Source organism: Humulus lupulus, chromosome 8 (genome assembly GCF_963169125.1).
Source record: "Humulus lupulus chromosome 8, drHumLupu1.1, whole genome shotgun sequence".
Taxonomy (NCBI): domain Eukaryota; kingdom Viridiplantae; phylum Streptophyta; class Magnoliopsida; order Rosales; family Cannabaceae; genus Humulus; species Humulus lupulus.
In genome coordinates, this window is record NC_084800.1 from 6,296,909 (window position 1) to 6,322,256 (window position 25,348).

General features: G+C 34.1%; 5 protein-coding genes and 1 non-coding gene across 6 annotated transcripts; 2 read left to right on the forward strand and 4 right to left on the reverse strand.

Moving 5' to 3' along the window:
* The first annotated feature begins 24 nt into the window (after window positions 1-24).
* LOC133793455 (ankyrin repeat-containing protein At5g02620-like) lies at window positions 25-2,343 on the forward strand. The gene is made up of 3 exons (XM_062230812.1): window positions 25-618; window positions 747-1,162; window positions 1,249-2,343. The coding sequence occupies exons 1-3, from the start codon at window positions 168-170 to the stop codon at window positions 2,233-2,235; spliced, it is 1,854 nt and encodes a 617-aa protein (XP_062086796.1). The 5' UTR covers window positions 25-167; the 3' UTR covers window positions 2,236-2,343.
* An 863-nt stretch (window positions 2,344-3,206) lies between these two features.
* LOC133794936 (early nodulin-like protein 7) lies at window positions 3,207-4,053 on the reverse strand. The gene is made up of 2 exons (XM_062232377.1): window positions 3,791-4,053; window positions 3,207-3,553 (listed from the first exon to the last, which is right to left on the reverse strand). The coding sequence occupies exons 1-2, from the start codon at window positions 3,987-3,989 to the stop codon at window positions 3,207-3,209; spliced, it is 546 nt and encodes a 181-aa protein (XP_062088361.1). The 5' UTR covers window positions 3,990-4,053.
* A 443-nt stretch (window positions 4,054-4,496) lies between these two features.
* Window positions 4,497-9,258, reverse strand: LOC133794350 (probable inactive ATP-dependent zinc metalloprotease FTSHI 2, chloroplastic). The gene is made up of 11 exons (XM_062231569.1): window positions 7,722-9,258; window positions 7,334-7,506; window positions 7,065-7,166; window positions 6,793-6,957; window positions 6,531-6,671; window positions 6,044-6,202; window positions 5,808-5,893; window positions 5,620-5,698; window positions 5,306-5,428; window positions 5,134-5,190; window positions 4,497-5,054 (listed from the first exon to the last, which is right to left on the reverse strand). Exons 1-11 carry the CDS (start codon window positions 9,106-9,108, stop codon window positions 4,851-4,853), a joined length of 2,676 nt encoding a protein of 891 aa, XP_062087553.1. The 5' UTR covers window positions 9,109-9,258; the 3' UTR covers window positions 4,497-4,850.
* A 1,029-nt stretch (window positions 9,259-10,287) lies between these two features.
* LOC133793456 (CASP-like protein 3A1) lies at window positions 10,288-12,618 on the reverse strand. Its single transcript, XM_062230813.1, has 3 exons — window positions 12,229-12,618; window positions 11,379-11,514; window positions 10,288-10,699 (listed from the first exon to the last, which is right to left on the reverse strand). The coding sequence occupies exons 1-3, from the start codon at window positions 12,543-12,545 to the stop codon at window positions 10,481-10,483; spliced, it is 672 nt and encodes a 223-aa protein (XP_062086797.1). The 5' UTR covers window positions 12,546-12,618; the 3' UTR covers window positions 10,288-10,480.
* A 1,289-nt stretch (window positions 12,619-13,907) lies between these two features.
* Window positions 13,908-13,981, forward strand: TRNAT-AGU (transfer RNA threonine (anticodon AGU)). The gene has a single exon. It is a non-coding gene; the product is annotated as a tRNA-Thr (tRNA).
* Window positions 13,982-17,462: 3,481 nt separating this feature from the next.
* Window positions 17,463-18,225, reverse strand: LOC133793457 (uncharacterized). Its single transcript, XM_062230814.1, has 3 exons — window positions 18,116-18,225; window positions 17,954-18,016; window positions 17,463-17,847 (listed from the first exon to the last, which is right to left on the reverse strand). The coding sequence occupies exons 1-3, from the start codon at window positions 18,185-18,187 to the stop codon at window positions 17,644-17,646; spliced, it is 339 nt and encodes a 112-aa protein (XP_062086798.1). The 5' UTR covers window positions 18,188-18,225; the 3' UTR covers window positions 17,463-17,643.
* Between the last annotated feature and the right edge of the window lie 7,123 nt (window positions 18,226-25,348).

Below are 25,348 nucleotides of genomic sequence, written 5' to 3' on the forward strand. Positions count from 1 at the left end.
TACTCAAATCTTTGTTCAACTACTTTGGATTCTTAGTGACAAATTCCACCATATTTTCCTAGAATTTACTAGTTTTCCTACTTATAAATAGAGGTCCTTGAATACAGTATCTCTACTAACCTTCTCTTAATTCACAGCCTTAGTATATTTATTGCAAAACAGTATTGATGGATCCAAAGCTTTTGGAGGCAATTAGCAGCAACGATGTATCCACATTCCTTGGCTTGGTTAGAGAAAATGAAGGTATTCTTGAGCAGAGAACAGACTGTTTGAACACAGTCATGCACTTTGCTTCAATGTTTGGACATGTCGAAATCGTATCTGAAATAGTTAAGCTGTGTCCTGAAATGATTGCTGCTGAGAACAAAGACTTGGAGACACCTGTCCACAAAGCTTGTCGCCAGGGAAATCTTAACGTTTTGAAGCTACTTTTGGAAGCTAATTCCAGAGCGGCTTTTAAGCTCAACTCTGATAAACAAAGTGCTTTTTACGTGGCTTGTAGCCTTGGCCATCTTGACGCTGTGAATCTCCTACTCAAACAGCCTGGGATTCTTGAGTCAGAAGAAGTTGGCCTTGATCAGACTTGCATCCTTGTGGCCGCAACTAGAGGACACACAGGTATGGACATCTATAAACCTCGATCACCCTTTTTTCTTTCTTTATTTGAACATATATATGAGTTATTACTAAATGGATGCTTTGAATTTGGCACATATATAAGTAGCTGATCATGCTGAGTTTTACAGATGTTGTAAGGGAGATACTAAACATGAGTCCTTATTTGGCTCAAAAGATTGACGAGAAAGCAAATTCAGCTTTGCACTATGCTTGTAGTGAAGGGCATAGGGAGATAACTTGGATGCTTCTGAGGCGTGATCCAAATCTTGCTCTGCAATACAACAACAACGGTTACACACCACTGCACTTGGCTGCAATACATGGCGAAGTTTCAGTCCTTGAAGAATTTGCGCGAAAAGCTCCTGCAGCTTTTCATTATCTCACTAAAGAAGAGGAATCAGTCTTTCACTTAGTAGTGAGGCATGGCAAATTCGAAGCTTTGGTTTTCTTGGTGTATGTCTCTAATGGTACAAACCTTCTTCACTGCCAGGATCGGTATGGTAACACTGTCTTGCATCTCGCTATTTCGCGAGGGCGGTATCAGGTGAAGAAATACTAATCAAAATTATGAATTTGTGCTATACATGATCATGTGTATCTCTTACTTAATTTTTTGAGCTTGTGTTCCAGATTGCTGATTTCTTGATAAACAAAACAAAGGTGGAGATTAATACTCGAAACAGTAAAGGTCAAACAGCACTTGACTTCCTTGACCATAGTAAAGACAGTGCAGAAACTCGGACGCTTGAGAGCTTATTCACAAGAGCTGGTGGAGAAAGAAGCATAGAAGTCATAACATGTTCACCAGAAGCCTTGTCTTCAAGGCTGAGTTATGTATTCGAATCAGATAACGAAAATGGTTTCTCCTCTTTGCCTACAGAGATAGCCAACTGTATCAACCTAAAGAACCAAAGAAAATCTCATGTTTCATCATCCCAAAACCAAGCTCAAGAGATTGAGCTCTTGTCCCCGACCGATTTCTCAAAGCAGAGGACTCGCAGCAAAAAACTTCACATGAGTAGTTTCAAAGAAAAGAAACACAAGATAATACACGGCGAGGCAATACTAAACGCAAGAAACACTATCATACTAGTTGCCGTTTTGATCGCCACGGTAACCTTTGCCGCCGGGATAACCCCTCCTGGAGGGGTCTACCAGGAGGGTCCAAAGAGAGGGAAGTCAATGGTGGGAGAGACAAAAGCTTTCAAGGTCTTTGTAATAAGCAATGATGTGGCTCTCTTCACGTCTCTTTCAATTGTTGTCGTTTTGGTCAGTATCATACCATTTAGAAGAAAGCCTCAGATGAGACTACTCGTGATTGCTCATAAGGCCATGTGGGTGGCTGTGGCGTTCATGGCAACAGGGTATGTTGCAGCCACATGGGCCACCTTGCCCAAAAGCCAGGGGACTGAATTTCTGTTTGTGGCTCTTCTGGCCGTGAGTGGAGCAACTCTTGGGATTATTTTCATTGGTTTAGTCGTTTTGCTGGTTGAACACTGGTTAAGGAAACTCAAGTGGAGAAAGTTGATGGCAAGATGGGGTCTTGCAGATGCTGAAATAGAGAGCCATAATTCTGATGTTGAGAGTTCTTATCATCAGGGATATCATTCATACTGACCAGTAATGTTTCAACTTTCAAGAAACTTGTTAATGTTGTAGATGATTACCAAGCTTAATCATGCTTTGTAAAACTTGTATGAAATAATGTTTGATGTTTTCAAGTTCCTTCAAACTTGTTTTGCTTGTCCTATATTTGGTACATAAATCAGTCTTTAACTTAGTTAACTCACTTAAAGGTTTACAACTATTAAAATACTTTCACGACAAATGAGAAGACTTTGACTAGTCCATTCAATTGATATAAGCATATACTAATAAAAACGTACAATTTTAAGAAGTCATTTTCATTCTCTCTAGACTAGCTCAAAGCCACGTCGAAAATATTTAGATAATAAAATTAAGTAATAAAAAGAAAAAATTACCGTTGCTATACTTTAAAAAAAACGAGTTAATTATTGCTTACAGTATTGACTCGAGTAGAATGTTACCTTAAATAATAGTATTTTTCCTATGACACATACGAAAAGAACATGATTAAGATTTGCGAGTAAAGGAAGAAAGTTTAGATTGACCTGGCCAGTCCCATTTTCATTCAATATGTCAGACAATAGAGAAAGTTGTTGCTTGAAAGTTTTAACTATATTCGAAGATTATAATATTAGGAATTAAAGGTGAGCAAATGTATACCTTGACGTGAAGAATTTTCTATTGCTGCTCAAATTTAAATTCTTATCCTAAGCTTGCTAAACTGACTTAAAAAGCAGGGTGATAGAGGTCAATTCATCAAAACTTTGCTAACACAATCAAAATAAAGAAGTAACATTTCAAGAAAAATAACATTAATGAAAATCCAAATGTTCCGAACTAAAACAAGACAGCAATCTTGGGTACAAATCGAAAAATTGAAATGAAAAGTGAAAAACTGAAGATTCCAACAGCCGGAATCTGACTCAAAACAAATAAACAAAACCAACTAATAGTAGTACGACCATTGTTAATAGAAATCACAAATATTAATAGTAATGATATTAAGGTTGCAACAGCAGCAATGCAACCGGGGCCATTACAATCGAGCCAAGCGTCACAGACGCCAAAACCGCTGCACTGTGTGCTGGTGCATGCGCAGCAGGAAAGGGTTCTGGTGGAACAGCAGGAGACAGAGGATGTCGCCTGTGAGGAGACATAACATCTACGATCATTCGCTGCCCATTTCTGCAGTGATCAGGAGAACCGCTGATGAAGTAGAAAAGGCCAGACCTGTCGAGCATGACGGTGCTATTCCCGTTGTTAAAGGCTATGATTGGCTTGCTTGCATCGCAGTGGTAGTATCCCCATTTTTCCACCAAAACAACTGAATCATTCTGGTACTCGAAAACTATGGACAGAGGAAAACGTGTTAAAAGTATTGAAACTAAGTCATGATAGGATTAAGAAAGAAGCTGATTACTGTCACAGCAATTACAAATGGTACAAAAAAACAAAACAAATCAACAAAGCAGAGTTAGTGTAAAAATCTTTGCAGTGTCTAAAGCTTATGCACTGATCAAAAATCCTATTTACTAGAACTTTGAACACGTTTAAATTTAGTGAATAAGAAACGAACTTCACTCACCAAGAGAATCTCCAATTCGAAACCGATTCCTTGCAGCCCACTGATTATACAGAGAAGTTTCGTTCTTGGCTGAAGGTACCATCCAGCCCAACTCGTCTCCCACTTTAAATTCCTTGAGAGCTTCAAGTGTTGGAGCATTGATGATGAGGACCAAAGAGATCACCATCCAAGTACAGAGAACTTGCACGGAAGAAGCCATTTCTGTGGGATAATACTCTGTTATTGATGATAAGTTTTTTTCTTGGCAATGGCAAGGCTTGTACGACGAATATTGAATGTTCAAGGAGCTCAAAATTGTGGTATGGAACTTCAAAGAGAGTCACAGTACTATTTATATAAGATGTTCGTGAACATGCAGGAAAATCGTGGGGTTACCAAATGAAACGTGGTTTATTATAAAAAAATTAATAATAATAAAAGGAAAATAGAAACGTGGTAGCATCATATGGCGGTTATTCTGTTACTTGGTGACTTTGTACCGTTGGTGAGAACGTGTTGTTAAGGTGAGTGGTGAGTGGAGACGATATATCATGCTGCAAATCAGGACCCGTATTACCTAGCTACTTAATTAAATAAATTAATAATAATGATAATAACTCGCTTAAAGATTTTATCATAAGGTAAGATACATTAAAAGATTTTTATTTTTCAGGTAAGATTTCTGTTATTAACTATGATCTAATGTATGACTTCTACGATCACTATGTTTAGGTTGTAATTAAAGAAACCAACTGAAATAAAATAAAGATACCAGTACAGTACAGAGCTAAATTAATAGCTGGAACACAATCTCAAAAAAAAAAAAACAAACTGGAACATGGTAAAAAGAATAAATTACCAATAAATGTATATATAACAATTGTATAAATGTTATATGTATATTTTTTTTAAATTGTCAAAATTTTGACAATGATTACCAATAAATGTATATATATTTTATAAAAAAAAAACCATCCCCAAAACGCCTAAGATTTACGTTGTTTTCCGAGGCCCACTTCAGTAAACCATAATATTGGCAACACTAGAAACTTAAGTCTGCACATATTTTTCATATTTGGCTTCATGAAGCTATTTCCTTCTGGCTCAACATAAGCTCTTGGTAATGGTTACGCTTAGCGATCCTGAGATCAAGTATACTTGGGGGCAGAGGTTTGAGGCAGCCATATAACTCTACCAGGCGCAAGAAATCCTGTTTCGTCAAACTTTTCTTCTCGACGAGTTCATCCACCATCGCATCCATGAGCTTTCGGTTTTGGTTCAGAATCTGACAAGGAAGACCATGTTACGTGAGTAAGTGAAAATGGGTATTCAAAAGACAAATATTTCACCATGCATATGTATACCTCTTTTGCACGTTCGTAACACATGTTGACAATCTTTAATGCCTCAGTATCAAGATCCTAAAAATTTAAATCGAAGTGCAACATAATTAGTACAATCATTAATAAAGATGTAGTAAAAGAGACTGAAATTTGAAATTTGCTTCTAATAGAATGGTTTAAGGAATTCAATTACATTGATTCGATCTGCAACCCAAGAGTTTGATACACCATGATATTTGTCAGAAAGACCACCAAGAACAAAAGTCCTTGCTGCTGACCGAGCATTGTCTGCCGTTTCAGCCCATATTGTGCTCAACTGGATATCAGAGACATCAATAAATTTGGATCACATAAGTTTGAGTGATGACAGATACTAATAATCATATTAATCTGCTTAAAGCAAAATATGACAATCTTGGCATACAAAGAGAAAAGGTATTGTTAATTTTATTTCATATTTCCTATTTATTGCTCAGTCCATAAATTAAATATTACAGGTTTTCATACCTGATCCTCGCCAAACCAAATTTCATCAGCTGCGCGAGGTGCTAGTTGAACAGTGATATGATCCAGTAGGGATTGTCGACTGCCATGGATTACGAAACACAAACAAATTAAGAAAATGAGATCAAACAATAGGTTTATTGACATGGTTTCCCAGAATCCTAACAATGAAGAAAGAACAAAACTCATACGTGAGAAATCCGTCATTGAATTTAACAGAATCCATTTTCATCCGAACATAGCCCAATTCCCTACCGGCTCTAGGAGCAATAGTGACCTGCAAACAAATCATTAAATTGTTAATTTTTACTCTTAACACTTGTGGGAAGTATAATTTTAAGAAAGCAGCAAGTCAAGTTTGAAAAATCATAATTTGCAAAATGAGACATATTCAAGTCAATCCACAAACAAGGGTTTAGGATCATACAAACTCGACATTTTTGAGATCTTGGAAGTTTGCAGCTACAACAGCCATTGCTGCTTCATTAATAGCTACTTGCTTCCAAGTCTCAAAGCTTCTCTCTTTTCTGTCCAGCATTCCTCTTTCTTCCATTTGTGCAGCTTGTAAGAGATCATCAGTAGTAATCTGCAAATGTTGAAAAAGAAAAAATTACTACACTAGGACAAGCATAAGTATTAATATCACATGACAATCATGAAATTGCAGGTCTATTTTAAAAAATCCAAGTATTATGCGGATCTTAAACCTTTGGTACATGATTCTCAGGCAACTATATATGCAACATGTCCTTACTGAAAACCATCACTTTCAGAAGTCAAATTAGGACGTGTAAAAGAAATGTGATTGATACATGAATTTGTTCTTTTTACCATTTTGAGTCCAACTAGATATACTTTCCGTCTCAAACATACATATTAGAGAAGAATTTCAATTCTACATAAGAAGGTATTACCTCAGTTCTTCCATCACGTATCATATTAATAGCAGCAACCTCAACTATGTTAGCTAGCTCTGCTCCAACCATTCCATCAGTCATACTAGCAACAGCCATATAGTCCACATCCTCGGCCATAGGCTTCTTACGAGCATGGACCTATAACCAGGAAATGAAAACAAATAAGAGATCAAATCTAGTAGGAAAATTTGTAAGAACCTTTTGAATTATATGCGCCATCAGAAAGTCAATGTACAAGTCAGGAACTGTTGTTTGTTACCTTCAAAATTTCAATGCGGCCAATAAGACCAGGCTTAGGGATGAATATTTTCCGATCAAACCTTCCAGGTCTAACTAGTGCTGGATCTAGAATGTCTGGTCTATTTGTAGAAGCAATAGTGATCACTTCCCCACGTCCCTCGAACCCGTCCAAGCTGACAAGTAGCTGCGTTATCAACGCAATAGCAACAGTTCACACAACTATTTAGTGTTTAATGAACAAAAGCAGTATGTCACAATCAAGCATATGGAAATAAATTATGACCAACCAACCTGATTAAGAGTAGCATCACGTTCTTGCCCACCAGAACCCTTAATCAGACCACGCTCTCTCCCAACAGCATCCAACTCATCAATGAAAACAACAGATGGAGCCTGGAAAACAATAATGAATTTCAAACTTGCAGCTAGAGAATATGGAGAAGCTTTTAGACCATGTTATACAGTTTCAAACACGTACACTCATAAGAATGGGCAAGCATATTAACTCATCTACAAGAAGAATACAAGAGAATGTAACTTAAAAGCTAAAGAGAACTTACATTTTCCCTGGCTTCTTGGTAAAGTGCACGAACACGAGAAGCACCGACACCAACATATATTTCGACGAACTGAGACGCCGATATAGAAAAAAAGTTGACGCCTGCTTCACCAGCTACAGCTTTTGCAAGTAGAGTTTTACCTACCCCCGGGGGGCCACAAAGAAGTATACCACCTGATTAAGAAACAACAAAGAACGCTGCCATAATAAGCATACTACCAAACAGAATCCAGTATCATCGAAAATCTCTCCAATTTTAATCTTTACATCCCTTAAAATAAGTAATAAATTTAGCAAGGTTCAATCATGATGAAAGTTACTAGCTTTATAACAAACTAGCAATAAAAACTAAAACTTCCATTCTAGATAAGAAAATTCAGATCACTGACCAGGTATCTTAACACCCCTCCTCCTATACATTTCTCCATGAGTGAAAAACTTGACAATTTCCTCTAGCTCAAGCCGTATTTTCCCAAGCCCAGCAACGTCCTCAAACTTCACATCCACCCCTCTCTCCAAATACTGGGGCAGTTTCCTATTTTGTGCTCGCCGAACACGAGCCCCGGATTTCATGAACTGCACTGCCATCTTCATGTACGGATTGTCCTCACCCTTGCCTTGCTCAAGCTCTTCATCATCACCCTCAACCCCTTCAAGCCCCTCCATCTCCCTCTCTAACTCCCTCATTTTCTTTCTTTCATCGGCTTCCGCTTTCTCAATCTTCAATCTATCGTCATAATCTCTTTTCTGCTTCCTATAGTTCAACACCACTACCCTATAAAATATATAGAAGAACACAAACCCAAGTGCCGTCGCCACATTCTGATCCCGGGCTAAATTGGCCCAAACATTTGCCATATACTGATAATTCTTACGCGACTGGCGCAACGACTCCTCGTGCTTCTTCTTCTTCATCTCTCTTCTCTGTCTTCTTTCCTGTTCTTTCTTCTGAGCTGCCATGACCTTATCAATCATTTCTCTTTCCTTCCTCATTCTCTCCAAGTCTTCTTTCCTCTCCCTCTTGAACTCCTCCCTTACACGCCTCAACTCCGCTGCCCTTTTCGACTCCTTTTTCGGCTTCCTCAAAGAAACCATGAACTCCGGTACTCTTGCCAAGAAACCCAGATAAGGAGACGGTAACTCCGGTCTCTTCATCGGAGGTGTATAAGCATTAATACAAAATGAATCGATATTCAACTTATCCCAACAATCCCAAAACTTCTTATCACTCTCCATTGAAGGTAACATCGTCCTCAACACTCTAGAGTCTTCCAAAACGACTAAAACGGGTTCTGCCCTTTGTCTCAAACTCATGCCAGGAGGCTTAATTACATGCTTGAGATTTCCTTCCTCTTTCAAATCCAATACTTGGGTGTACGGTATACGATTCGAAACGACAGGGAGTCCCTGCGACCAGGCCTTGAGTTCTTGAGGCGATAAGGTGGTTTCGGGTTTCTTAGTGGTGGGTTTTTTGCCCGAGCGTTTTCGCCCTTTCACTGCGGCGAGGGCCGAATTGGGTCGGGCCAAAGAGACCGATATTACAGTCAGCGTCACGGAGAGTTTGAGAAAATCAAATTGGGTTCTCTTCGTTTTATCGTTTTCATCGTCACGGTCAGTGTTCGAGCTTGAGAACTGGGACGTAATCGAGGGTCGAATCTGAAAATTCTTCAAGTATTGAAGGGTTTTGGGTCTGGGTTTACGGAATGGGGATGATGGAAAGAGTGAGGAAGAAGAAGAAGAAGAAGTTGAAAAGCCCAGACGACATTGGCAAGCCATGGAGATAACAACTTGAATGGTGGAATTCTCCTACACTACATTTGCTGCGGTGAGAGAGATGAAGATATTGTGTCTGAGTGAGCTACTCAGTACTCACTCGGTCACTGATTCAAAGAAGAAGCTCCACCTCCATGTTCGCTCATCCTCGACCGAACTCTGAATTGTGCAAGATATACTCAATGGGCCTGGAGCGGCGAACGACACACTCTATTGTCGTATCTAGCTAAAGACATGTCGTTTATCCTTTTCTATTAAAAAAAGAAAAGCAAAAAAAAACAATAAACGACGTTAAATTTAAAAAACGACAGTAAATACACAAAAGGACATTAAATGAAAAAACGACAGTGAATACAAAAAACGAGAATAAATGCAAAAACCCAAAACGTAAAAAAACGACAATAAATAATAATAAATAAACATGGAAACAAAAAGAATTAGAAATAGTATAATGACAATAAACATAACAAAGTACGGAATAAAATAAAACTAAAGGGAATTCCGAAAAAAAAAAAGACAATGAGAACTTGAGAAATAATATCTAACGACAAACAAAATACTTCTCGTCTCTATTTTGTGTTAAAATACTTTCCATTTCTATCTTGTTAGATGATAAATTTTCTTGTTATTGAACAAACTAACATCCCTAGTCACCGCATAAAATCGAATTGAAAAGAAAAAAAAAACAACAATATCTAAAATATATTCTATATAGCAAAAATTATTAAAATGAATGAAAATAAAAATACTAATTATAAAAAATTTACATGATTGATAATATGACTAAACTAGGACTTAAAAAAAATTTAATTAAAAGAAATACTTTTTTAATTTTAAAATAGCTTAAAGAAAAGTACAATTATGATTTTTTTTCCCTAATTATGTTTCTTCTAGAATTTGCTGTTGCAACACAGATATATATAGTTCTAATGATTCGAGAGTTTGAGACATAAAATTCGTACATAGATAGTGAGTGATGTAATAACAAATTTTGAAAATATATATATTTTTAGAGGTAATGTTTATATGTTTTTTATATTCTGGCTAGCTTCAATTAGTTAAACGAACAATCGTCCTGCAACAATACTTGTGATATGAGATCTAATCAGCAAAACTATTCAAAGAAATTAACAGAATGCAATAAAAATGGTATGTTTCCAATGGATAATATAGTTAGCTCGGGTAAAAAATCATATATAGACTATATATTACATATATTTTTAGTAGAAGAAGCAAATTTTCATTCAATCTTTACAAAAGGAAATTATAGAGGTCAAAGCTCGATATTTCATCATTTGAAATAACTGAAACGATCATTATAGAACACAATCATCATCATCATCAAGGTTTTTTCTTTTAAAGATTTAGTAATTGTTCAACAGTTGTTTGCGAGGCCTATAACATCTTGAACTGCAGAAATAGCGAGCAAGAAGCTAGTAAAGAAAGCGAAAGCTATGGAGATGGCCACATGATCGCAGAAAACACGCAAAGGTTTACAGAAGTCCGGTAACGCCGTGTGTCTGATTCCTGTGCGGTTCAGGTTACTCACCCCTGATGCTGCCGACCCAGCACTCATCATTGCATATGCAAACACCTGATCACAACACAATTATATGTACATATTATATATATAGCAACTACAACTCATAGCATTTACTGCTATTTATAATAAGAATTTTTTTGAGAAGCGGTTCATCAGGTCTCTCTGCCAATGTTACAATCATTACTACTGGCTGTTCTATCCTGCCAAATTTGATAGCCACCATAGATCGATAAGGCCCGATTCATTTCTTCATTTTATCTCTTTTAGCATTACTATTCTCCAAAAATTTCATTTGGGTAGTTAACTAGTTATGACTAATTATTACTAAGGTTGCATGTTGTTAATCCCAATATAAGAACAGAAGTAATAAATGACTCTGACTATTATAATCATGGAACACAGGAACTCAATAATAAATCTTCGCCTCTACAATGATTGATCGTAATTAAACAGAATATGATATGATAGCAGTATATAATATTCAACATAGTTATTCAAATTAACATAAAGTAGTAGAAATAAACTTTTCTTATTCTAATGATTAGATTAGCTTAACAAAACAGGTATAAGGGTAATACATGAAACATATATATAATCTAACTTAACAGATATAATCTAAAGTCTATAATTATCTTATTGTAATGAATAGAGATGTTGAGATAACAACTACATAAAATTATTAGAAGGGTACAAATGTAAAGAAAAAGAGAAGCCCGTTAATGGTGTATACCTGATCACAAGCGAAAATGAGCCATGCATGATTTCTTGAGGGAGCAACGGAGGACTTTCTGAGCAGTCTCAATGCGCTTAAGAGTAACTGGAGCAAAGAGTGAGCTGCAACTGCAGCTGATACCCCTACCAGGTACCTGCTCATTCATTCATTCAACCCACTTTTTTTGGTCATCAAAATCACTCTTCTAAAATGCCTTATTAATTAAAACATGTATAATGAACCTCCTCTCTACTCACAATAAACATCATCTAGCTAAATCCAAATATATGGAATCGTTTTTCAATTGCTTCAAACTAACCCAACTTTTGGAAACTCACACGTAGTAGATGACTCCAAGATATGTAGCAACTATTTGTTATATTATGTATAATAAGCTAATATAAAATGGGAAGATAGAGAGGTTTAATTAATCATAATATATTTATTTGAGAATGAGTCTAATAAAGACACAAATTAGAATAGACTTAAAAAAATAATTAAAAAATAAGAAGGAAAACACTCACGGGTCTGATTCTTTTTCATTGAAATTTGAAAAGTAGCTGCGAATACCAAATATTTTTTTTTGTTGTTACGTGGAAGGGCAATTTCGTCACCATCAGTTGACACTCTTAGTCTAATTATATTAGAAGACTTAGGACAAGGCCCTTTTTCAGGTCATGTTCCGGGAAAACCAGTAAATATAACAACCTTCTACTGACAATCTCCATAAAAGCTGATCTACCAAACAAAGAAAGAACTAGCGAAAACGATACATCTTAACTTACTTGACCTCAGAAGAACAAAAACTATAAGGAAAGCAGAAAAATAAGAAAGAAACACAGAAGGGTATTATAGTAATTTCACTTACTCGAATGAATCAGAGAAAGACCACTTGGAAAAAACAGGGAGTGGGAAGCCATAGACAAAGACAGTGCTAGCCTCCTTGGCTGTAACCATGAACAACAACGCTATCACCGACGTTGCCACGCTCAACACCCTCAGTATTGCCTGTGCCACGTCAGCTTTCCGGACCGACACTGGAACTTTCCGGTGAGCATGATCAGGTGATCCCACTACCGCCTCTACCCCGTGATGAGTGTGAGCCCCATTCTCCTCCATCACTACCACCACCTTCGCCTCCGCCATCTCTGTCTCCAACGACGACGTTTTCCTCCCACTCACCATTTTTTTTTGTTGAGTTAGTAGTATATAAGTTGTAAGTGGTAAGAGGGAGTGATCTGTCTTTAACTCAAAAAACTTTTTGTGTGTGATTGGTTTTGGAAGAGTGACAAACTACGTGGGATTTGGGGTTTAAAAAGAGTGAATTCAGTCCCTCCGGTTCCTTATTCTCCGGTTCTTAGTTTATATATAATATAAAAATATGAATTACGTCTAAATATTAATTTAAAGTAAATATGGATTTTTTTTAGGGTTTTAACTCTAAATTTTTTTTCATAGATTATTACCCAAATACAAAACAAAACAATAATAGTCCAAGGCAACTCTACAGAAAAATAATTATAACTATTATAATCCTTTTTTTCTTCTAACAATATTAATTATTCATGTGTAACGAAAGTGTATATATTTGGGTCGTAAAGTACAAATGATATATATGTAACAGAATAATGTGTAATAAAGACAATTAATCAAACAAATACAAAAGTCATAATTATTCTTTACTATATAGTATTATTGATCATATGTCAGATTTATGTAGTTGCTATAAATTATAACAAGAAGATTTTAAAAAAAATATTTGCCTTTATATATAATCACATGACAATTTTTCTATCGGGTTTTACTTTAAGCCCTACCAGTAGAGTTTTCAGTGTTCACAATTTTTAAACAGTTTTCGGCGTGATTTTTTTTTATAACTGTATATATTGTAACTATTTAGAGCATCAGCGCAATTTTCAGAAAATTCCGAATAGTTTACAGTACCGAAAACTTGATTCAAACATGTTATTACACGCGTGACTAATTTCTTTTATGCGCGTGGAAAGCAACATGTTTGAACCTAGTTTTCGGTACTGTAAACTATTCGAAATTTTCTGAAAATTTACAAGATGCTCTAAATAGCTACAATATACACCGTCATAAAAAAAATTGCTCTGAAAACTGCTCACAAGTCGAGAAACACTGAGAGCCCTACTAATGGGGCTTAACGTAAAGCCCAAATAGAAAAATTATCCATTAATCACATTACGACGTTCATAAACTTGTACTGCATAGTATTGTATGGGTAGATAATAATAATAATATATTACATATTTGTTAAGTTCCAACGAGCTACCGATAATAATGTGTGGAATTGAGTTTTAGTGGGGAACAGATTAGTGCCCGTGAGTTCACAGTGCAGTGGTATTGGTGCTTTTGTTTTTGCTTAATTTATTGGCCAGAAATTGTATATATATATGTACTGTGGGAAACTCTGCTCTCGCTACACACTGGGAAGGTAAAGAAGGCACTCGTTCCAAAACGAAGAATTTTTCGTTGAAGAAAATAAAAAATTATATACAAATAAAATAAATAGTGGAACAAGCAGCTTTCATAGCTCAGTTGGTTAGAGCACCCGTTTAGTAAGCGGGAGGTCTTGAGTTCAACTCTCAATGAAAGCATTTTTCTTTTTTGAATCGGTAACGCCATTAATGGGCTTCTTTTCTTTTCATTCGTACCCTTTTAACAATAATATAGCTGTTATCTCAAGAGATATGTGTTCCGTTAAGCTATTGGAATAAGAAAAGTTTCTACTACTTTATATTAATTTGAATTATCAGTGATAAGATTGCTTATCATACAATATTCTGCTATCAATCTTTGTAGAAAGGCAGATTTATTATTGAGTTGTTGTGTTCCATGATTAATTGTCAGAGTTAGACAGGGATTAAAACGCCTTGCATTTTCTTTTTCTTCTTCTTCTTCACAGAAAACAACCTTAGTAATGGTTATTTTAAGTAGCTAGGTTGAAAACGATTGACTGATCTGCTATTTCTTAAAATACTTATTAAGTCATTGGCAACAGAGAAATCCATAGCAGAAGTGGTTTCAAATTTCTTAAGGTGCCATCTATTGATGGGGAGGAAGGTCTATGGCTGAAGAAAGACACATCAGCAATTCGGCATCAACTAATGACTTCTTCTTCTTTAAATATCATCTCTTTGCAACTTCACTCTCCACAAGCTGTTGAATCACTCGCTTTACCGGCTTTGCTCCGAAGTTAAGATATTCAAATCCCAGCATTCCCAGTGTTAGTACATATGGTTAGGCTTGTATTTAATTGCTAATTAGTTTATTTCAACTGTATTTTCAACTGTCTTGACAGCCTCTTTCTTGGACATATATTATGTTGGTTTATAACAGAATTCAGTTGTACCTATTCTATATAAATAATACGAGTTCTATTCAGTCTTTTTCACTGAATCAGAACTCTGTTTCTCTAAAACACTTTTGTATTCACATGCCCTAACTTTTCCTCACTAGCAGCAAGCTATGCAAACCGAGATTGTTGCACTCAAGAAAAATGCAACATGGACTCTTGTTCCCGTTCCACTTCATACGAATATTGTTGATTGCAAGGGGCTGTTTAAACTCAAATACCATCCGGATGGCACACTTGATCGACACAAAGCACGTCTAGTAGCTCGTGGCTTCACTCGAGTTGATTATTTTGATACTTTTCCCCAGTTGTCAAACCAAGAACCATTCATGTTATCCTCACATTAGCTCTGTCCAAAGGTTGGCCATTAAAGCAAATTGATGTCCACAATGTTCTTCTTAATGGGATTCTCGAAGAAAGTGTCTACATGGCCCAACCTTCGGGGTTTATTGATTCAACTCGACCAAATTATGTTTGCAAACTTTCCAAGGCACTTTACAGGCTCAAACAAGTTCCACGTGCTTGGTTCTCCAAACTAAGTGTTGCTTTACATCAATGGGGTTTTATTTTCTCTAAGGCCGACTCCTCTCTGTTTATTCTTCACCATTTAGCTCTTGTTCTTAATTTATTGGTTTATGTAGGTGATATCATCCTCACAGGCAGCAATGCTTCGACATTAAATGCCTTTATACAGCAGCTTCATCTCAAGTTTGCTATTCGCGATCCTGGTCCGCTCCACTACTTTCTAGGCATTGAAGTAACTCCATCTTCACTTGTGTCAACAGAAGTACATTCATGATCTTCTCCAATTGACCGATATGCTTGACTCTAAGGTTGCTCCAAAACCTGGCACTGTCGGTAAACCCCTTTCTCAATATGATGACTCTCCACTTGACGACCCTACTGATTATAGAAGAATTGCAGGTTCCCTCCAATATGTGACGATGACTCGGCCAGATATTGCTTTTGCTGTCAATAGGGCGTGCCAATTCATGCATGCTCCAACTTCGGCTCACTGGCTTGCTATTAAGAGAATCCTTCGATACCTCTGCGGCACACAATCTCATGGGATTACACTTACTGCAGCTTCCAAACTTCATCTTTCAACATTCACGAATGTTGATTGGGCTTCAAGTCTGAATGACCGACGAAGCACTGGTGGCCACTGCTTTTTTCTTGGTGACAGCTTAGTCTCCTGGTCCGCAGCGAAGCAGAAGGTGGTCTCTTGCAGTAGTACAGAGGCTGAGTAACGGGCCTTGGCCAACTTAGCTACTGAACTAACTTGGTACAAGCATTTATTTCATGAATTGCAGCTCAAAATTCCCTCCACCCCAGTAATATGGTGTGATAATGTCTCTACTACATACTCAGCTTCAAATACCATTTTTCATGCTCGGATAAAACATATAGAGATTGACTTTCACTTCATCCGAGATATGATACACGAGAACGAAGTGGCAGACATACTTACAACTCTAACTAGCAAATTGACTGTTCTTCCAAGACCTATCAACTTGAGGGGGCTGTTAGTACATATTGTTTAGGCTTGTATTTAACTGCTAATTAGTTTATTTCAACTGTATTTTCAGCTGTCTTAACAGCCTCTTTCTTGGACATATATATATTCTGTTGGTTTATAACAGAACTCAGTTGTATCTATTCTATATAAATAATACAAGTTCTACTCAGTCTTTTTCACTGAATCAGAACTCTTTTTCTCTAAAACACTTTTGTATTCACACCCAGAAGCTCAACAACTTCATTATTCTTCTCTGTCTTTCCTTTAATCTCGGCTCTTCTGGTACATGCACCAAACAACACATTAACTGTAAGACAGTGTACTCATTATGAATTCCGGGCAAAAGGTTTGTCTTATTAACTCAACGACTTGTTTCTTCACCATATTATAAAATGCTTATTTTCCCTTTTAAAAATAAAAACAAAAACCTTATTTTTAGTCACAACAAATTTAAGTATGTAAAACTCACACTTATTCTGTAGCAAAGCTGAAATTCAAATTGGTGCATGCGTGCCTTGGTTGTTACGAATTATCTCTACTGAAGCAACCACAGTCATCAGTACTCTTCTTTTCATGATTTACTTCGTGATGTATCATATATTTTTTTTTTCTGTTCTCTTTCCCCAAGATCACAGATTTGTTAATAAGAATGTTACTCCTATTATATTTAATATGTTATTGTTATGGACCATTATTAATTATTATATTTTGGATCAAATTAAACAATTATATTAAATTGATTATATATGTTCTTTTGCTTTAAAACAACATGTTAAGTAAGAAAACATGTTTGCTCTTGTTTGTTATTTTGTGATTTTGCAATCGAATTTGAGTGTGTATCCAAAAATACAATTAATTGTTGATGTTGATACAGATGAAGGCACTGAATGTTGCAGTATGTTGGACGAAATAGCCATGATCATTTAAAACCTTTTATATATTGTCAATAGTTCATATTGTTGCAATGTTTTGATATACGCTCTCAATTGACGAGTAAGCAAGTTTCTTGGAATGAAGTAGATATATATAACAAATGAGTAGTGTCTTTACATTTGAGTGAAGAGAAAGCATATAATGAAGGTTGGGTTTCTTTCAGTACTACACAAATGGTTCAATATGGACCCTTTAAAGGCATCACAACGAATACAGATCATTTTGTATCGATAATCACAAAAAGAGGAAAAAATAAATAAAATCCTTTGAATGCATAAGAGGCTTTTATTATACCAATTACAGACCAACAAACAAATTTACAGGAATCTCTCGTACTTATTTGAAACCAATAATTCCAATATTGATTTTCCATAAAAACAAACCAATAAGGGACATTTTATATCATACAATAATTGAGTCTATGTTTCAAACATTATTCCAATATAATTTTCTCAAAATGGAGCTGAAAGAGGTTCCCCAAGCTGATTTTGTTCCAGAGATTCTGTAGTGATGATAGTTGTAGGAGTGCATGTGCATGTGCACTGACAAGGTATTTCAATAATCTCTCTCTTTTCTTTCAACTTGCCATGACCAACTTCTTCTTCTTCACTTTTTTGCTTCATCTTTTGGATTGAACCACCAGCTGGTCTCATTCTCTACATGACAAATTCATAAGAATTATCAGTACTACTACGAACTCAATAAGAACTTATAATATCAACTATAAACGTTGTTAGAATATCAATGAAGAAAAATATTAACCTCGATGAATATGATTGTGGCTTCATGTGGCTCTAGGTTTTGAACAACATCAGCAGCTACTTCCTGCACAAGAAATGAATATCAACATGATGTTGTGTGAGAATATGAAAATGTAGTTTAAAATTGCATGAATGAGAGAAGAGGACTGTATTGTATGTGTACCCTGGCAAGGTTGAGCTGCTCTTCTTTTAAGGTCCTAGGCTCTGACTCAATGGAGCTACTGACATTAGCCATGAAAAACAGGGAGAGACAGATGATGCTTATATATATATTTAGTAAACAAACTGTTATAATTACTATCACAGGGTTCAATATCTGATGAATTCTCTAACCAACCAACCTAATCACAATCACAGACACAGACAACCACACTAGTGGCTATAGTTTCTCGAAAATTAGATCAAACTAACTCAAAAGTAGTTTATAAACTAAACTATCACACTCACTCACTCGAATCTCGTGTACTTGTTAGAGAATGGCATAATTAACTTCATCACGGGGTCAATCAGTATTGATTGGCGGCTTTATATATGTGAGCTTTTATCATTTGTTGGACAAAAAGGTGCATTATGTGAGCTGTAAATTTGGTGAATTAATAATAGGCGATTTGGTTCTATACTATTGGAGTATGATGTCCAGATAAAATAAGTGTAATAATATTGAGTCATTAATAAGAACATAGGTAACTTCACTAATCACCAATTGATTTTTAGATGGAGCTCGTAATTCTTGTCATGGTATCATGAGTCAATTCATTTGCGGGCATTCGATCCACACCGATCCAAAAAGTGAGTCAAACCACACGTGATCCGTATAATATAAAAATACACTTGAGATCCGAATAGTGAGCTAAGCCACACGAGAACCGCAAGTGCAAAAAAACACTTGAGATCCAAAAAAATGAGGTCAGCCGAAAAAGAATCACTTGTGATCAAGTGATTCAAGATTGATAAGCGAAAAATCGCTACCGTCTTAAGGGGAATATTGGAGTATGGTGTCTCACTTAGAATAAGTGTAAGAATATTGAGTCATTAATAAGAACATGGATAACTTCACTAATTATCAATTAATTTTTAGATAAAAACCCATAATTCTTTGTCATATCCCAATACTACATCATCCGCCCAAATATTAATTAAAATGTTCACATTCATACCATATTATGTATACTATTCATTTAATGTTTAGACTTTAGAGCGTGTGTCAAGCAATGATAGAGACTAATATGACCTGAGTCACAGCACTCTCATATTAAGGATATTTTATAGTTTTTCGATTTCTATTTTTAATTATTTCAAATACGTTTACTTTTTGTCAATATTTTTCAATACATCAAACGATATATTCCAAGTTTTAATAATCTATATATACTAAAAAATATTAATATATGTGATATACATCATCGTTATAAACAAAAATTAGTCATAAGAGAATAGCTTATAAAAACAAAATTACCTTTATCTTTTAAATCTTAAACTCAAATCTAAAATTGAGATAAATTCGATCTTTTTGGAAACAAAAAACAAATATATACTGTAAAAAGAAAAATAATAATAAATAAATCATACAGAATTTGTGTTTTTTCACGCTTATTATCTAAGTGTTATATATAATTTTAAATTTCATATATAATTAACTTTTGAATAAGAATTCTTTTATCACTAATTTTCTTTAATTTTTTATAATATTTTGACTCTGGGAAAGATTCGTTTTTAAAACGTTATAAACGAAATTTGAGTTTAGACTTATGTAATTTTTGAAAAATATAAGATAGCTAGCTAGATTATTTAATTTAGACAAAACATAATATCGATTTTTATGATATTATCACATTTATAAAATCCTGGGATTATTGCAAGTTAGGAGGAAAAAAACCCAACTGTTATTCATGTCGGCATACAAATATAAATATATATACGACTTATTAATTATAATTAAAGTATAGGTATACATATTATCTCAAAAAAAAAAAAAAGGTACACATATTTTTTCATGTAAAAAATTAGTTTAGAAGCAATATTATAAGAACTAAAAATTTATTACCTCTTTGGTAATATGGTCTTTTAGACTTACTAATTAAATTCAAGAATTAAACTAAAGAAAAAATTTGTGGTATGTGCATGCATGTTATAGAACCTATAATAAACAAGAAAGTTTAGAGTTATAAGGAAATTATGAAACTTTCACTACTCCTATATCTTGTTTTATTATTTGCATTTCTCACCTACTCATCGTTAATTTACTTGATTTAAAAAAATAAAAAATAAAAAAAGCCTGAAGCATTTGCAATTCTCTCACCTTTTACTTCTTCAATTAATTAGCAAACCACGTTTTTTCTTCCAATTCACCCAATATATTTGGCTTCCAAAATAATTTTTGGAATAATTTAGTCCCTGATATTTTATTATTTTTATAATGAAATGCTTTAGTTTTAAAGATAATTTAACAAGAGATATTTACGGTGAAAATACCTAAATTATGGTGTTTGTAATACTTAAGTAACTAAGTTATTTTTTTTACAGCGAAAGTACATTCCGTCCATGTTTTGGTGCAATTTAGTGTATCTGTTTATTTCGTCGTCAAGTCTGCCACCGTGGCGTGAAACGTACTTATAACATGGTTAATTTCGCCGCAAATATATCTTAAATTTGATACTTTCGCCACAAATATCACTTTAATTTGGTACTTTCGCCGCAAATATCAATTTAATTGGTCACTTTCGCCTATGTATCACAATCCAACTTAACGGTGAAAATTGAAGGTTGTACTAAATTGTACCAAAACATAAATGAAAGGTACTTTCACCGCTAAAAAAATAATTTAAGTACTTAAGTGCTACAAACATAATTCTTTATTTGTTTTTTTTTTCACTAAGATTTCTATAAAATTTTGGTGGTGTAATTTATAAGAACATATATCAATTTTGTCCTTGAAGAATTTTTTATTTTTAAAAAAGTTAGCTAAAGAACATCTAATTACCACCTTTTCAAAATAAGTTCTAATAGCAAAAAAGAAAAGATCTCCAGAACTATATAGATTGCTAATCAACAACAAAAAAAACTTATAGGATATTTATAAAATAAATTATTTATTTATTTATTTTAATTAATCAACTCAATCTATTAATATCTTTGAGCATGCATGATGTGGGGATTATCAACCATAATAAGAATATGTTTGTATACATATAGTTTGATACAAGAGGATTTTAAAAATGAAAGCCTAGTTGTATATATATTATTTGACTAAATAAAATTATAGAAGGACCAAATTAAGTGTAAACGAGAGTAATCATGTGGAGATACTATAATATAACTAATGATCTCACAAGCATACCATACACATTTGAAAATCAAGAAATAACTTATTGGGCCTATATGAAAATGATGTCATTAGCCCAACTGGATTTTCTGGTTAGCCATGTGCCTATATATACTTAATTATACATACATATATACATACTGTCACACCCTCTCATGCGTATAATTAATAAATTAATTAATTTTGTTCTACTTGCCTATAATATTATATTTTTCCTCTCTTTCTTCGTGCCTAGCTCGAGATATTATTGTTATTATTCTAATTATGTGATCATCAAAATCAAACCAATAACCTTAAAAAACAATAAACTAGAATATTGGTGTAAAATAATCACATATAAGTACTGATAAAATACAAATAATATAATGCATCTTTTTCTATTTTTAAACAATTTTTTTAAAAAAAAAAATAAATAAATAAATGTATGGGAAAACCCCATATAAAGTTTTGGTCAAACTAGCTATTTTGTTTTCCTTTTAACTAGGTTAAATGGAGCAAAAGGTTCCACTACCCCTACACAAAGATTTTTTTTTCCCGTTCCCAATCAATCCAGCTTTAATATTTAACTGCATTTTGATTATAATTTTAAATATTGTTAATGGCATAAAACAATTCAGGTCGTTGCTTGCAATTTAATACAAGTAGTTATTGAATGGTGAAAAGACATGACCAGTTCGCCAGATGGAAAATTGGCCCACTACTTATCATGAGAACCTCAACCCACTTCTTCATATTCAACAAAATGACAATCTTCTTTAGAGCACGTGAAGTGAGGCCATTCATGAGGAGTGTAACTTTAATTAATTAAGATTTCCCCATACTTGGTGATATAAATTCAGGGTTATTAGTTATTAAATCCAAAAAAGTAATCCATAAAAATCAAGGATTATCAATTGTGTAGTCCATGTGGTATGGTGTGTGGAGCTCTTTTCTATCATTATCTCAAAGAACCTTAATTATCAATATCTCTTATCCTATGCAATTAATTAGTAATTACTCACTGCCCACTGGAGCGGGAGCCTAATTATATTGCTCCAACCAAATCTAAATTAATATATAGTTTTATATTTTTTTTTCCTTCTCTAGAGTTTCAAAAAAAACAAAAAAACAAAAAAAACGAACATAGAGTGGAGATAGAACTTTTGTTTCATCTAATTAGCATCTTATATTGTATGCCTTAAACAATGACAAACCTGATCAGCAAAAGCTAGCACAACTCGTAGGAGATCTAGTGTTGTTAATCTTGAAAATATTATGTGTAGTGCTGTAATTAATAGTAATCAAAGTCAATATACATATAAAAATAGAGCGAAAACAACTACTTGGTTTTAAAAATTAAAAATTAAAAATATATTATTACCACAACAAAACAACATCTCTCAAATCATCAACCACCTCAATTTTATCTTTTCCCACGGAGGGCTTTACTATAAAAAAAAAGTCAAGATATTTTTATAAGCTTCATTAATTGCTAGCTGTAAGATTATATAGTCATATTGGTCATAAGTGACTCTCCAAAACACATTAACCACCACATGTGCATCAAACGACATATATATATATATATATATTGATATGCTTTATTATTTCCCAAAATTCTTGCATATATAATCAGCGAGAGATCTTAAAGATTTTGATTAACCTATACCGATGAAATCATTAATGTTTCCACTTAAGCGTGGTTAATTCATTTTATACACCAAATAATTAAGAACATAAATTATAGTGATACTAATATGGAGGTGGTAGGCTAAGGGGACAAGAACTACCATATCATGTTTTTAATAAATAAACGTGGAAAGATCCCTAGACAAAGGGCAGCAGAGCCATTCTGCTCAATTTGGATATATATATATATATATATATAAATATATATATATTATCTAAAGCTATATATATCAGATGATCAAGAACAAGAGAAGGCAGGGCATGAACGTCACGTAGAGCATGTGCTGGGTTCCATCATCCACATGCATCTCCTTATTCCTATAAATATATATATATATATATATATTCTACTAAAACTATATATTATATATACTAAAGAGCTAGGGCCTATCTAATTATGTACATACTGTGTACTATAGTGTACGTTTGTATTTTACTGCTATCATGTGCATATGGACTAAAGTAACCCATATAGCCATGCACACATATGGAATTGGACAAGAGAGCTTGGCGTTAATTGTATATATATTTTGTCCAAGACTATACATTGCTGTAAATATTTATATAGATGGTCCCTGCAGTTTGATATATGTCACATATATATAGTGCAAGTTTTTTTTTTCTTTAAAAAATGACCTAGAAAAAAGTATTATTTATTATGTATATTCACGTGAGAAACGGTGAAATTTTCAGCTTTGAGATATTTAAATTGCCCTTCTGGCTTTATTCCATCATTTAATTATTACTTAATTTTATTTTGTTCTTCTACAGTATAATATATATTTATCTCTGAATAAAGGTGAGCCAACATGTTCTTCGTAAACAAGGGTTAAAACACACTTAATATTCTTATATTATTACAGAGATGTAAAGTAATAATACTCAAAACTGGATGATCAGAGAAAAAGGAGTATAATTATTGAAGTGTTAGCGAAGCTAACCCCGTTAACAAAGCAAACTCATCTGATGCCCAGTAGTATAAAAAGTTCACCCTTAATGAGGTTCTTGAATTAATTTAATTAATAATAAAAATTACTACTAGCTAGTATTGTTTTAATTCAAACAATACAAGTGGAGTTGTGGACCCCAGAGGAAGGGCAAAATGTCCAGCATCAGGTGGTGGACAGTTATATCAGTCCCCCAATGATCACTACCTAATGTGAATTAAAAGTTAAAACTAATTTTTATATTTAATAATTACAATCTCCCATTCCCACATGACCTTGCCGCACCCTTATGCAAGCTAAGCACTCACTCAGATGTATGTGTCTCTCTATATATATATATTTGGATAATTTCTTTTTCTTAAAATCATCACATATTTTCGTCTCTAACTATATTTACATATTTATTTCAAGTAAATGGTACGTTCAGTAGCCGACGCATAATTAAGTGGCTTAAATTCCTATTATTTATGTATATTTCACTGAAATCCATGCACGTTGTGTTAGGTGCTGCCTGCCTGAGTTAATTTTTCCTTGTTTTTACTAATCCCCGGCTAATTGGGTCCTCGGTGTGCATAAAAAGGTTCCCTCGAATTAATCACTGCCATATAATCTACTTGCGTACGTACACTACTATTTTCCTCTTTAATTTTTTTTTTCTTTCTTGAGAAAAAAAAAAGTATATCACTAGAATCGTATATATTTTATAGAGAGAACACTCCATGGTAGCTGATATGATTCTTGGCAAGAGATACCCATTTTCCATTTTGATTTTCCAAATATTTTTTATTCTTATTCTTTTTTTTTTTTGTTAAGAATAATAAACTATAGTATAGGGTAATGAATTCAAGCGTTTTCCAGTTCACGTGTAGCAAGTATGGAGTAATCATCATGTATTTGATGTATAAAAACTAATTAGATAGTCAATGGTGGTTTACTTTCAAACAACGCAAGAATAGCACTTATTGCCTTACCAAAATAAAATAATAGAAAAAAAAATAATGAATGGATTTGATTGAGATAACAATAAACCATATATTCATGTGCAAATGTCAACCATTTGGAGAAGCAAACGCAACTCGGGCACATGCTTCCATGGCCCATTTGGTTTCATAAATGTGGTGCATTCTTCGCTAGATATGAGATATATAACTCCACTGCCCATACATATTTGCCCCCTATAAATTGATATATATTTAAGTTATATATATACAACACCTATGTGAAAAAAGAAAAAATAACTGTTTTATTACTTTAACCAAAAAAATTAAAATTTCAAAAAGAGCAATTTGAGAAAGAAAAAAATTGAAAATTTCTCTTCAAGATAAAATTGATTCTCAATTTGCCAGGTTCGGCAAAAGAAGAAGGGGAAAAAAATAAAAGTACATTACAAACCCTACCCCCAATTTTGCTCTTAGTGCTTTTTTTTACCTCTTAATTCTATCAAGTTTTACTTATAAAG

Coding starts and splice junctions, on each gene's coding strand:
- LOC133794350 (XM_062231569.1), bottom strand. CDS start 9,108: ATGGCTTGCCAATGTCGTCTGGGCTTTTCAACTTCTTCTTCTTCTTCT. Junction 6,958..7,064: donor GTGATGCTACTCTTAATCAG/GTTGGTTGGTCA, acceptor TTGATAACGCAG/CTACTTGTCAGCTTGGACGG. Junction 6,672..6,792: donor GCCGCATTGAAATTTTGAAG/GTAACAAACAAC, acceptor TCCTGGTTATAG/GTCCATGCTCGTAAGAAGCC.
- LOC133793455 (XM_062230812.1), top strand. CDS start 168: ATGGATCCAAAGCTTTTGGAGGCAATTAGCAGCAACGATGTATCCACA. Junction 619..746: donor CGCAACTAGAGGACACACAG/GTATGGACATCT, acceptor TGAGTTTTACAG/ATGTTGTAAGGGAGATACTA. Junction 1,163..1,248: donor TTTCGCGAGGGCGGTATCAG/GTGAAGAAATAC, acceptor CTTGTGTTCCAG/ATTGCTGATTTCTTGATAAA.
- LOC133794936 (XM_062232377.1), bottom strand. CDS start 3,989: ATGGCTTCTTCCGTGCAAGTTCTCTGTACTTGGATGGTGATCTCTTTG. Junction 3,554..3,790: donor TCGAATTGGAGATTCTCTTG/GTGAGTGAAGTT, acceptor CTCTGTCCATAG/TTTTCGAGTACCAGAATGAT.
- LOC133793457 (XM_062230814.1), bottom strand. CDS start 18,187: ATGGCTAATGTCAGTAGCTCCATTGAGTCAGAGCCTAGGACCTTAAAA. Junction 18,017..18,115: donor AGCAGCTCAACCTTGCCAGG/GTACACATACAA, acceptor TTTCTTGTGCAG/GAAGTAGCTGCTGATGTTGT. Junction 17,848..17,953: donor CCACAATCATATTCATCGAG/GTTAATATTTTT, acceptor TTTGTCATGTAG/AGAATGAGACCAGCTGGTGG.
- LOC133793456 (XM_062230813.1), bottom strand. CDS start 12,545: ATGGTGAGTGGGAGGAAAACGTCGTCGTTGGAGACAGAGATGGCGGAG. Junction 11,515..12,228: donor TCTTTCTCTGATTCATTCGA/GTAAGTGAAATT, acceptor ATGAATGAGCAG/GTACCTGGTAGGGGTATCAG. Junction 10,700..11,378: donor TCATTTTCGCTTGTGATCAG/GTATACACCATT, acceptor TGTTGTGATCAG/GTGTTTGCATATGCAATGAT.